Raw genomic sequence first — 13972 nt, 5'->3', positions numbered from 1 at the left:
GGACCACAGTTATAACCCAATTCATTTTTCAGTAAGATTACACTTGAATAAATGCCTTCACAGCTTCCTAAAGCAATACTTCTCTTTTTTTGGCCCTTAAGATAGTTATTTGAAAGCTATTGATAAGTATATTTGTCACGTCCCAGGTTAAAGTACTGTCTAAACGAAGGATTAGTCATGCCTTTACAAAATACCAGCCAAGTCTGAATCAAAATACATTTAAATCAGACACATTCATAAATAATAAATCTGTATGCATGTAAATAATTAAATAATTTCTTACATTTTTTGAAGAACCTGGGCCATCACAACCCCACTCGTTAAATCTTCCACAGTCTGGCATGGTGCCTCAACATTAAATGTCTGGATCTGGAAGAGAATGAAAAAGGTTACATACTTTCATTTCAATGTCAATCAATTTTTAAACATAAAAAAGCTACCTACTAGCAAATGGAACAGAGTAAAACCAACACATTTCTTGCAGGAGCTAAGAAATAAGCTTAAATTCAACAGCAAAATAAGATATTAACCACTGTCATAGCTTAGTATCTTTGTTTTTGAAAGTACAAACACTGTAAGTTTAACCACAAATTATTACAGCACATTTGCAAAAAAAAAAATTTTCACAGCATTTTATTTGGAACTCCTTCCTCTTCAATATTTCTAGAGCATATCTTCAAATATGTTTAGGTACACCCCTCCCAGTGAACATATAAAAGAAATTTTGGTATTAGAAGTTAACACTAATTAAACAAAACTTTCACAAGTTTCCCACAATCCTAAGAGTTAGCTGTTCTCTAACATTAGACTCAGGAGCAAAGCATAATGCTGCTAAACCCCAGCAGATCTATGTAGTACCAGTGTTCTAGTTATTTTGGTGTGCTTAGTTAACAAAGTGACAGACATTAATTACGAGTCCATATCGTGACAGCTCTGGTCCTCAGATAGAAACTAACATACATAAGTGTTGTTACACAGAGCTGTAGAAGAGGAATAGCAAGGTCCATGTGACAGACCAGTTGGATGAGAGAACTACTACACCTAAGAAATGAGCTAGGTCACAATTTTCCCTCTGTAGACTGTGCTCTGAAAACACTGACACAAACCTAATTTTCTGAGGATGCCATGTAACATCTTCGAAGAAAAGAATTATGCAGGAGTAAGAATAATTTCTTTTAAAAATATAACAACAACAACAACAACAACAGTCAATACATGCAATTTCTGTATTGCTTCTATTCTTTTACTCCATTTTCATGCTTACAGCCTCCAGGCTATCTGCCACCCTTCCCCCACTACCACAGCAGCAAAGCACAAAAACACAGGGGAGAGCTCTCTTTTTCATTTCTCTTTTGATGTGGAAAAGAGCCTTCTGCTTCAGCAAAGTCTTTACAACTGGTCTAAGGTATCAATCATTTACAATATAATGAACATCGGTTTTAAGGGATGTGGATGAGTTTTCCTAAAATATTTTTGACTACGTGACATATAGAGAATATTTGCCTACTTCCCTCTGCTGTTATTCTCCTTCCAGGGAAGACTAGCCTTCTTAGTAGGAATCATTACTTGTATGCACTGGAGATAAGAAAGCCTGCAAGACAGCTTGCAACTGCAGGCTACATAAATATCAGATAAGATCTACTGTTTTTTTCTGAACATAATGTACAATTTTCCTGCTTTACTGGAATCCAAAATACTAATGCTAGCGTAAGCCATTTCCCAGTAAACATCCTCTAGGTATGCATCTTACAATTCGCATAACAAAAAATCATGTCGGTTCTTTTTTTGGTGGAAAAAGCTCTCAAATATCAATGTCCAGATTCTCAGTTACTTGGTAATGTCAAATAAGCACTCTAGCAATACCACCATTTAAAATTTTGAGAACAAGCACCTCAAGTGAATGTTCCTTTCTCCCATTTGCCCAAGAAGAAACAAAACCTAGTGCTTGATTAGGAAAGGCAACAGCGGTGTTCGTGAAAGGACAAAAAAAGATGAGCTCTCAGAGTCTGTCCACTGAGCAACTAAACTGCCATCTGTGAAAAATTATGGTGCACGTGGTACAAAAACAAAACAAATGACAGTGTGGCATACATAACAGACAAAAGTGATTTCAATGCCCTAGATAAAACAGATTTTCTTATAGCTGGGTCTGAAACACTGTGAAAAAATGCCTCTCTTACCATAGAATCTGGGTACCATAATAGATGAACTATACACTCAAAAAAAAAAAAAAAGAAAAAGAAAAAAAAAAGAACCCAAGGGAAAAAGAAAAAAAGGAAAACATGGAAAACCACATAACAGGATATAAAATAAATTGCTATTTTGCCAGAAACTTCTGTTTACCTAGAATCTCTGAATTATGGTAATACTATCAAAGGAATATCAAGCAATACTGTGACAATTCAGAAACACTTCAGACAGGAAACAATGATTTCTCTCTCATGAAAAAGTTTGCAATGGCATCAACAATGCTTATGCTTGAAGTTCAAGATGTAACAACATTAAAACTTTCAAGCACAAACAAGAAAACTTCCAAATTTTGCATATTATCCCTTTAAATTATCAAAGCTTTAATTGCTGTCTGCTGCACAACAGCCAAACAAACAACAAAAAAATCACCTAAAAGCTCTACTCTGTTTTTTTCAAGTACAGCCAAAGCAAAATGATATTTCCAAATAAACAATACTGACAATTAAGGTCTTTACTCATACTGCAAAGGAATCCAATGTCTTTATTTTGCATATTGATGTATGAAGCACCTCCTTGACTAAATAACAGTGCAAGTAACAAATACTACTGCATCAAGGCAGGAAGGGAGTTTGCTTATGCTATTTTCAAGTGACAGAAAAACAAGGTACAATCTAACTGATTTCATCATCATTCATACTTTATAAAGAAGGAAAGATCAAAACTGCCAGTAAGGGCCAGAGTGAGTCAGGTTACCCATGTGAACTACTTATTCCACACTCATGCATGCAAGACCACCACTGAAGACAACCGTGCTTTTTATTAGATGAAACAGATCAGAGAAAAATTACCATTAGTTATACAGCTTGTTCCTCTACATACGTAACTTTATAAGAAATACTATGTGTTGTATTCCTTTCCTTTGCAGACAAATACATTTCAACTGAGATTTTTTTAGCAGCTTTTATTCAGCTCTTCAACAAAAAAAAAGTATGATATCTTTTTCATATCCTTCAGGCACATTAAAACAACATATTTCTCCTCTTCCCACCCCAAATACATAAAATTTAAAAAATTATGTCAGTGTTAAACTGTGAGTCCACTCTCAGACCATTCCACAAAAAGCCACTAAGAAAAAGCAGAACTCACTGTTCGAAAAGGAAAAGAATGGTAAGAATGTGGCAGTGCTGAAGCACTGTCCAATTGTAGAGCCAGCAGGGTTTTTTTGTTTTTGTTTTTTTTGTTGTTGTTGTTTTTGTTTTGTTTTGTTTTGCATGCCTCTGAAATGCTTTTCAGCAAGGCCTGCCCTATACGCCGCCCTCCCTGTGCATTATGATCTCCTTCTGCGTGGAAGACTTCACCCTCATCCCACTGGAACTGTTCCTGCTTCTTGAGTGTCTGCAATACTACAGTTCCCCAAAGGTTTAAATTCATTCCCTGCTATGATCCTTTTTTCTGCTTCTTGAACCGCTATATGAAACCTTGACAACAAACTGGATGCACTAACTGACAGGGCAGGCTGAGGAAACAGGGAAAAATGTACAAGAGATCAGCCACTGCCCCACTAAGCCTTCCTGCTTTCCATCAGTTTCCTCATAAGACACAGAAGAAGTTTATGTTAATTCATCTGTCCAAGTTTTAACTCAGAGCGCCAATATACAAGGCCATAAACATATGCAGTCAATTTTTATACGAAACTTAAGAAAAAAATAGCATTGCAGGTGATTGTTTCAATGCAAAAGGGTCCTATTACTGGAAACTGAATTGCTGCAAGAACTCAGGACCTTGGCAAATCAGAATTACAGTTCTAAATTACATTATATGACTAATGAGGATTTGTCAGATACTGGGGAAAGAAGGAAGAAATGCATTTCATGAAAAAATATTCATAATACGAAGGTGAGAACTGGACAAACTCAGTACTCAAAATACACTAGCTGAAGTTTAGGATGTGTTGTGGTGAAGTATCTAGCATTGCATGAAGCTGTTGGCACAAAAAATAAAGGCCAAAAAAAAAGATCTCCAGCAAAAAAAATCTTCCTTCTCAACACTATGACAAGTATGAAAGCTCTGCTCTTTGTGCAGTGATTATATCCACAGCTTGTTCTTTCACTTGTGGCACAACTGCATAATAAATATTATTTACTGTCCTTTCATAATATCTTAAATCTCTTTAGAGGATCCTAAGTAATAAAAATACTGTGTGACTGGGCTAACTTATGCATAAAGGCAACAAAAGGTAGGTCTACAAACAGTTATTGTCAAGGGTGGAATACCTCCCAGCACTTCATGATGCTTCAGAATTATTTGTCCATTAACCACACTTCTCAAACTATGGCTAAGCAAGATAACAACTCACTGCTCTGTAGGGCCAACATCAGTAAAATCACCACAAATGAAACAAAGCACACAGCTGAGATGAGAAAAGCAGCTAAAACAAAAGGAAGGAAGGAACCAGTCTCAGTGGCATGCATGCAAATTGCAACAAGCTGTTTGCAAGAAGACTTGAAAGAGCAGAACCTTTAGTAAGGTTTCATCACTTCCTTCACCCATTTTTCTCCACCTGGCTGGCAGCACTGCTATCTGCTCCTTGGATAACCATACCACAAGTTATTTTACATGCTTTCCAAGACAGTAGTAGGCTACATACAACAAACAAACAGGATTCAGGCTCTCAGACCACCAGCAGTTTTATTCAGTGATTTAGATTCGGGAATATTTTTTATTTGATCACTAGACTCTCCTCATTAAAATCTCAAGAGTTACTCTGCAACTTTGTTAGGCATTCCAATAGCTGAATAAGGAAATGACAAGGCTTTTACATTACTGGCTGTGGTGTTTCACACAGATGGCAAGCTCAGCTCCACCACCCTGCTCTCTCACTTCTCAAAAGAGCCAGGGGAAATAATACAATGAAGAACAGGCAAATAGGTTGAAATAAAGACAGGAAGACACGCATTTACCATCACAGGCCAAACATTCAGTGTAGGGAGGTTGATATAATTTATTGCCAATTAATAACAGAACAAAACTGTGGGAACCAAAACCAAACTCAAACCATCCTCCCCCCAGCCACCCCCTTTTATCTCCTCCCCCAGGCAGCACATGGGAATATGCAATGGGCACTGTGCTCAGTCCACACCACTCCATCTGCGTCACTCCTGCCCAGCCTCTCTGTGCTCCGATGCGGCTCCCTGCCATGGGGCACCTCCACCCTTAGTGCAGCAGTGGCTCCCCTGGCCCTCCCACCCCACCACGGGTCGCTCCCCATGGATGTATGATTAAGACAATGAATAGATAAGCCTGCTGATGAAAAAACAATACTATAGAGCATTTGTGATAAACCTAACATTCAACACATAAAAATGAAGGCCTAACACAGTTAAGCCTAAGCCAACAGTTTTTTGAATTTTCACCTACTTGATTGTTTTTGATTTAAAAGTAATGCTTAGCACTGATACTTTATATTATTTTTCTCAAAATACAAGTTATTGATCAGTGCAAAACTGCTAAAGCAAGACTCTAACACATTCTAATTTGTAGGGTACGTGCAGTCCATTAAGCACCAAACACCTCCTAAGACTAAAAACAGCTTCTCATGGAAGAAGATACAAATGGCACAGCCTATAGGTAAACAATTTCCTCTGCTGAGCAGAATGTAAAGACTTATGCAGTATATTGAGTTGATCAATTAACGTGATTTCAGCAGCGGAACATTACCAACCAAACACAGGAAGTTTGTTAGTTTCAGTACTCTTAACTTACGGAAGCCAATATAGCAATATGAACCATGTGACAGGGGTGCATTTTTGCCAGAGAAGGAAAATATAACCATTCTCTGAAAGCAGACATCAACTGTAAGAAGCCAAGCAGGGCTCAGTGAGCAGAAGAGAAAAGCTCCTTAAATGAAGATTGCTAGACAACTAGAGACCAGAACAGCACCAGGCAAACGTGCCCAAATTGATCCCTGTTACGATAAAGTAAGGCAAAGCAAAGTTTGTTAACTTCTTGGATAGCAGTTAGAAAAAGTTTAGCATTCTACTAGTCCAAGTAGAAATGTAATTCTACCATTAATTAAAAAAAAAAAAAAGATGAACACAGGCGATAGCCTTGTTGCTTCGCAAAATACAGGAAAAAAAAAAAGAATACTTAAAATCTGCAACTCCACCCTCTTGCATCTATAATTTAGATTAAAAGTGATGTTTCTGCTAATAGGTGGAATAAAGAATTCTCCTTCAAAAGCACAGAAGATGAAACCAACAACACCAAGCTGGACTGAAATATCACCTGCACAAATCTTCTGATAAGTGTAGAAACTGTCTTCACAAGATCACAAGAATACAAGACACTTATCACCTAAAAAATGGGATTTGGAAGAAGATGGCAGTAAGTTTTCATCAGTCTAAAATTTCAGCTTTAACAGATTCTACAATGGGTAACACAGATGTAGCACACCACTAAATTTAGCATATCATGCAGTTCAAGCCTCCTCCACTTCTAGGAATTTTATTTCAGTAAACATTTTTCTGGGCTTCACCTATGCAGAACATATCTTGTCAGAGGATGACCAAGTCTCATGATTCCTTAAGAAAGGCAAGAGACATGATGGAACAGGCTGCCATCTTTTAGTATTGCCCGTATGATGAGATCAGCTAACCCACAGTGGACTGTAGAAATCCTGTTTGTTTTTGTTTTCCTCCCAGTCACTGAAATGGCACTAGAATTGACAAAATATCCATAATTTCTGCTGCAGTTAAATACAAACATACCTCTACTTATTCCACCCTGGAATTAAACTATGAATACCTTGCTGCCATGCCAACCAAGGTCATGCAAAGGATTGTCTTATTCAACTCCGGAATAGAAGGAAGGCCCACTTAACATTCTGCAGCTCTGGAATCAATAAAATACCCTCATTTCCCAGATCTTCTAGTGCCCATCATGAATGGTACAGATGTGTGTTTGGCCTATAGTTTAGGTACCTAACTTAGCTATCCTGAGAGATGTAGCTCAAAACAGACAAGACTTCCACAGAGCAAAGAAAGCAGTGCACAGAAGCTTGCAGCTAAAGGTCTGAAAGTGCCATACCATTATTTCCAGGGCTTTATAATCCCATTTATAACGCACTTATCCGTGCAGTACTTGTTTCACTACACACAGCACTCCAAAACCATTTCCTGCACACCCCTGTGGAAAAGCAACAACCCTTTATGTCTCAAGGTAGTTCATCAAACAGCTCCAGCCTTGCATTCTCTGCTTTCGCCTGCCACATGCAAATGTGTTGGGGCCTAGATCACCCCCCTCTGACATCAGAGAGTTTTTCCTTCCCCCAAAGCCTTCTCTTCCTTTCCATGTTGTCTCTTGTTCATTAGCCTGAATGAGAAGCACTGGGGAAGTCACAGGAATGATTAAATCACACCAGGCAAAGGCAGTAAACCTGGAGAACCGCATGCATGCACTCTGAGGCAGGAAGCCATTATCAGTAGACTGGGGAAGGTGGTACCCCCTATTCCCCTTCCCTCTGTGGCAGGACACACCAGGCTCTGGACAACACAGACCACAAAAAGAACACTTGCTTCTCCGCACTTCCTGCCTTAGCCTTATGCTAGTGTTAGTGGTCAAACTTTTTTTTTAATTTCATTTTCAATTAAAGACTTGGACTTGCAAATTGAACTGATTAAGCTCTGAACTGAACACTGAACTTTGGAGCTGGAAACAACTTAAGTTAGTTAAGTCTCTGAAGCAGCAGAAAAACTTTACTTAATAAAGTCTTTCTGAACTGTCACAGTACTGAGTCCTTAGCTCACCTAAAAGAGTAGACAGCAGCAAAACATTGTCTTGTGTCCTTTTTGTTCTCCCTTCCCTACTGCACAATTAGAAGTGCATGCAATTGCTCTACTGATGTCAAATGCATTGTAACAAAGACTTTTGATGGTCCAGGAAGAACAGAGCATCAGAATATTCATCTTCCAGTTCAAGAGCCTCCAAAAAATCCCACAATAATGACAAATGAGCCAAATATACAATTCAGATATTTTTCAATTAACTATTTAACTATCTCGAACAGATGGGAACAAGATTGTTCCCTCACCTCCGTAAACTAACAATTGTTTCCTCATTTCCTTTGTACTTTTACTAAGCACTTGTAACCTTGTGCTTAAGGTTCATGGTTCTCAGCAGACAAACCTGATTCTTCTCCTGGCAGCATCTCATAATCCACATGGAAAAATAAATGGGCAGAACTGAGACAGAGCACGTACCGAAACACACTGCAATGCCTTTTTTTCTTCAGAGATCACTACTGAGCAGCTCTTCAGAAAGGGGTGAATTGGAAAAAAAAAAAAAAAAAAGGGCAAAATTTGGGACAAGGCCATGACATATTAAAAAATAACAGAAAGTAAAAAAAGCAAACATGAAGAGTATTGTCCAAAACTAACAAATCCTGTTCTCATCCTTTTCCCAGTCTCAACACATTTGTAATATAAACAAAGGGGAAAGATGAGGAATAGATACAAAATGTATCTTATTATCTTTAATCTCTCTATTTGTATATTATCATTCTTGTATCACTTGTTCACAGACTTTAAGAGAAGTTCTGCCTCTGTTTCATCTCCAACAACAGATTAAAAATCCTTACTGTCAAATAATGGTATGAGATACCCCAGCTCCTCCAAACACAGTGCATGAGATGCTCAGAATATCAGCCTTTCAGATAACTATGCCTAAAAGAGTGGAACAGCAAACTCTGCCATCCTACTGAGAGGCCACTAAAAATAATAAAGACTTAATCTACTGGTCTGTTGCAGCAGATGCAGCTAGGCCAGATATCTCCACCTATGCTCCACAAATGCTGGCAAGCTCTGTGTTTTCTTCTCTCCAAACAACAACATATTCAAACGACTTTCTTCATCTGCCGTCATCACCGGCACAAGCAGCCACTACTGAAATTTGATGATTTTTCTTCAACAGGTAAGAATTGCTGATGCAACAGTATCATCAGAAGGAAATGAAACCCTAAACTTTGTGGTCAGCAATTAAGGATTGAAAGAGTTCAAACAGGCTTAACTAGTTTCAATCTTTGCATCCATAAGAAATCAGGTGAGTTCTTAAATGCACAAATGAACAAGGATCAAGAACAGCGTAGTTCAAAAAGGAGACATAATTGGACAGGAATGGAAAACACATTTTCACTAGCAAATTCTGGTAGCACTGGTCCTCTCTGTAAAAGGAGCCCAAACACTGTTTACAAGCAGACTTCTTGAAGAGTAAGAATCTCCATTTCAGCACTTGCTCACACAGTCTCTAATTTTCAGACTAGCACAAGCAAACACTTCCAGCTGGAGACAAGACACCACACAGAAGACACATACACAGTACTGAGAAGACTGTCCAGCCTAAACGGAGGAAGATCGAAGAACTGACACCACACAAATGGCAAGATGTGTTTTTCAACTAGAGAAATCCAGAGAAATCCAGTCTTGTATAGCATTTACAAAATTCACAGTCATCATAAGGCTTTAACATGTTTACCAGGAAAACTATATTTGGCCTTGATGGTTGGAAGAGAAAGCAAAAGCAGGCAGGACAGCAAGCAGACAACTTGGTGAAGGCAGCATATGGCAAAATAAGTTACCTACCAACATGAAGGAAAAAAAAAAAGTTCATAGCAATGACCTCTTTGAGGAACCGTGCTGTTTTTACACCAAAGCTAAGCAGTCTTTCCAATATCAGACCTTATTTCTGAGTTAAAAAAGAAAATTTATCAAATTACACACCAGAAAGCCCATAGACACCACAATGATTTCAGACATTGGCACATTACAGTGCAAATGCCACACACACATTTGACAGCTCTCCATGTTTCAAGACATGACTCAGTGATGCATCTGAGTGAAAAGCATTCCTAGCACTGAACAAAAAGCAAAACAATCCAGATAGTCATCTGTGAACTAGTCACAAGTTTTAAAGAGAAAAAAAAATGTTGTGAATCTGTGTTAGATATGCTGAAACAGTCTTAAACTCACAGCAGACTTACCACACTGCCATGTTTTTCTAAACAGCCTTGGCTGTAGTACTGCATGGATAACTATACCACAGTGCCTAGAATAGTCTCAGGAGAGGCTTCTGGGAGATTTTTGATAGGGTAAGAGTTCTGCAATTACAGCAGCCTGCAAACACCACTCAAATATAAATATCAGCTTTGAGATGTCAGTAGTGGGGCTCCAGTCCTTCACTCATCTTCACTCTAGGTGCTACTACCATGGCTGCCTCAGAAGATCATCATGGTCACCTGCTGAAATGGAAGGAAGCAAAAGCTCTCTCAGCTTAACATCCCAAACAAGAATTATTCAGGAACCCACACCACAAAGCTCTTGGAGAGGTAAAAGGAGGTGGGGTGAAACAGTAAACACCAAAACATATTCACAGGTAAGCTGTTTGTTCTAGCTTAAAGATACCAGAAAAGGAACCTCAGCTACGCATGGGGGAAGACTTGAGGGACACTCTCAGTTATTAAAATCATGAGTTGGCAGAGGGAGGAGCAGTTTCAGCTCACCTGTGCCTAAGCCACCAAACAGTAGTGTTGGCTGAGCAAGTTTTCAGACCTGTGGAAAGCCTTATCTGCTCTACTTAAAACATAGACAAACCTGTTCAAGTACCTCTGCATGAATGTGAAGCAAGCAATCGGGGAGGTTAAACCAGTTCTTAACAACAGCCACCTTCTCTGGCACAATGGAAGAGAGTGGCCACCTGAGGTTCCATTAACTGTAATTAAGACAACCCTGTTTTCCCTTCTAAATGAGCGGTTTCCTGATAATCATCACAGGACCTGGGAGAAAAGCCAGGCAAAACAAACAAACAAAAAAAACCAACTTGTTCATACAACTAGTTTCACAGAGGACTAAAAAAAATTTTGCCACTTTTTTTTTTTTTTTTTTTTTTTTGCAAGTTCCATGTTTTGGAAGAAACTAAGGCTACCTTTCTTCCTCACTTTATTTTTTTTGTGTGTGTGTTTTTTTTTAATTGAGACAGCTTAAAATCTAAAGTCACACAGAAATAATGAAATAGTAAAAATAACGCATAACCCCATGCATATATTCAGTCAGAAAATGCACTGATTTTAATGCTTTTAAGATAAGGATTTACTAATATTTCTGCTCACCAAAAAGTAAGCAGCTCTTGTTTAGCTCAGTGGGATGGAAAGGTTGGAAACATAAAGGGATCTGCACAAACCATTACTACAGACTCCACTGGACTGGTACACAGTTTAAGGGCCAAAGATAGTAAGTGCAAACTACTGCTCAAATATGTCATGACCACATGACTGACTGGTAACTCCTATGGAGTTACTAACCCCCATGAATGGCTTAACATTTTAAAGAAATTGAAAATTTTCAATGTTAGCAGTAAAGTTTGGTGATTGAGACAACTGAATTACTAAGTGGCAACCTCAAACACAGCAAAGAAAAAATTGCTAGCTGGTTCCACTGGTTTTTAGAATAATCCAAGACAAATGAACATTAGCTTTACTGATGTGCAGCAGACTTCTGTCCCAGCTTTGTCTGGGATACAGTGTACTTCAGATTTAAGATGAGAGTAATGTCGATAGCACACCAACACTCGAGCTGCTGCACAGCAGTGCTTACACCAAGTCAAGGACACTTCAGCTCCTCTCCAGCGAGGAGGTTGGGAGGGGGGCACAAGGAACTGGAAGGGAACATCACCAGGACAGCTTCCCCACCCTGGCCAAAAGGATGCCTCATAACACACGGTGTTGTGGTGAACAATAAAACCAAGGGGAGTTGGCTGAGAGGCAGCCATTGTTCAGGGACTGAGTAGGCCCTGGTTGGCAAGTGATGAGCAGCTGCATTGTGCATCATTCTTCTTTATATTCTTCCATCACAGTTAAATTATTTTTCCTTCCTTTTCTGTCCCATTTAACTGTCTTTACATCAATCCACAAGTTGTGTTTTGTTGTTGTTTTTTTTCTGATTGTCTTTCCCATCGCATTGGCAGGGAGTGAACACACATCTCTGTGATGCTGAGCAGCCTGATGGGTTAAACCCCCAGCTGTCCTACTCTCTGCAGACAAGAGCTGCTAACTCTAATTTATATCAAGAGTAACCCAGCCTCCACTGGATCTGAACGCATGGAAGTGTTGGCAAGGCAGGCCTTCAAAAAACACATATATGTGTTTATATCATGTTTGGTTGTAGAAAGAATTATTGTAGGGAGCAGGAAAGCAGCCAATGCCTTATTCCTCTGTGTTCTGTCTTCTCCCTTGCTGGCATTTTCTCAAGTCTATTTTGCGAGCCTATGTCTGGGTGTAATGGGAGAGATCAACGCTCCACTTTACTCCTAGTAGACCAACAAGAGAAAATTCAATCTTTTTGACAGAAAATCCTGTAGCAGCTCACATCTTTAGGTTACAGCAGCCTCATGCTTACAAGTAAATGTCTCATCTGCTGGTTACCTGGAAATCTGGGGAATTACAAAGGCATTGGGAATGTGGGCACCTGCTAGGCGTGCATCTAAGCTTATGCTTTTCTCAGAGGTGTGGCTGCTTTATCGCCACAGAGAACCAGAAGCATGTATCTGACAGCTCAAGTGAAAACAGATGCTGGCAACACATGTGAACAGGTCTTCCCCCATGACCCCAAAAGGCCTTCCTCATCTTCCTGGTGCTGAGTCCTTCTCTGCTGGGACTTGCACACGTCTACTTCCTTAAATCCTACCAGCAAGAGGACTTCCACTCCCAGTATCTGAGAAAGAGAGCAAGGGGAGCCAAAAGCAGGACATGTGACCAACCACTGCAAAAATACAAAGACTGGCAAGGATGCAAAGGAAGGAAACCAAAACACTTCTGACCACACACAGCAGCGATCAGTGCAGCCAGGTATTGCGTATACACCCTTCCCAAATCCTCAGCCTCCCGCCCTTTCCAGGCCACCCGCTCACTTCTAACAGCTGTACTTCCATTGCTCTGCTCCTTTAATTTCAGAGACACATAACCTATTGTTTCCCAAGTAACCTGTCACCATCGTAGCCACATTCAGCTCTGACCTTACACCATCTAAACAGAAGGCAGATTCCAGCCATCGCCTCTAACAGCTTCACAGCGAGGGTACTCCCGTGGCGGAAACCCGCTGACCCCACTGCTTCCCAACCACAGAAATACAGCATCCTAGGTGTGCTACAACCACACTCCGTGCAGCTGCAGACCCAAGGCCAACATCCCCTACAATCACACGGAAAAAGGCAATCCGTTACGAGTCCGTTATCCCCGACCTCCCGAATCTCTGTGACCGGGGCTAAAGCATCGCTCAGGGATACGGGAAGAAACGCAGACAGACAGAGAGCCGTGGGCCGGGCTCCGCACCGAGCTCCGCACGGAGCCGGGCACCTGCCCGCCGCAGGCCCCGCTCCCTCCGCCGTGCCGGTGGCGGCGCCGCGGGGCGCCGGCTCCTTTGTTACCGCGGTGCGGGGGCAGAGCACGGAGGCGGGGCCGCAGCGCTCGGTCCGGGGCGCGGCCGGGCGGAGGAAAGCGGCGGCCGGAGCCGGAGCCAGGGCCGGGGCGGGGGCCGGAGCCGCGGCCCAGGCTCGGAGGCGTCGGGCACTCACCCAAGTGAGGAGGCTCTCGCCCAGCTCGGCGCGCTCCAGGCTCTCCACGTTGAACATATCGGGGCGCTGCCCGGCGCGGTGCTGCCGGCGCTCGCTCCCTGCCGCCCCTCGTCCCCCGCTGTCCCGTCCCGGCCGGGCCGCGGCGCGGACACGTCAGAGCGTCCCG

The 13972-nt window shown here is 41.0% G+C and overlaps 1 protein-coding gene across 4 annotated transcripts in view; it reads right to left on the bottom strand.

The window, feature by feature from the left end:
* HOOK3 (hook microtubule tethering protein 3) overlaps positions 1 to 13940 on the bottom strand; it is a 79947-nt gene extending 66007 nt beyond the window's left edge. For all 4 annotated transcript variants that reach the window (XM_031609359.2, XM_090131453.1, XM_090131455.1 and 1 more), the window contains exons 1-2: positions 13807 to 13940; positions 284 to 369 (exon numbers count right to left, since the gene is read on the bottom strand). In XM_031609359.2, coding sequence (XP_031465219.1) covers positions 284 to 369; positions 13807 to 13863 — 143 coding nt within the window. In that variant the 5' untranslated portion in view covers positions 13864 to 13940. The remainder of the gene's footprint in view (positions 1 to 283; positions 370 to 13806) is intronic.
* Between the last annotated feature and the right edge of the window lie 32 nt (positions 13941 to 13972).

The sequence above is a fragment of the Phasianus colchicus genome, chromosome Z (assembly GCF_987193195.1).
Source record: "Phasianus colchicus chromosome Z, bPhaCol1.hap1.1, whole genome shotgun sequence".
NCBI lineage: Eukaryota > Metazoa > Chordata > Aves > Galliformes > Phasianidae > Phasianus > Phasianus colchicus.
The sequence above is the reverse complement of the archived record's forward strand: the minus strand, read 5'-3'. Positions and strand labels throughout refer to the sequence as shown.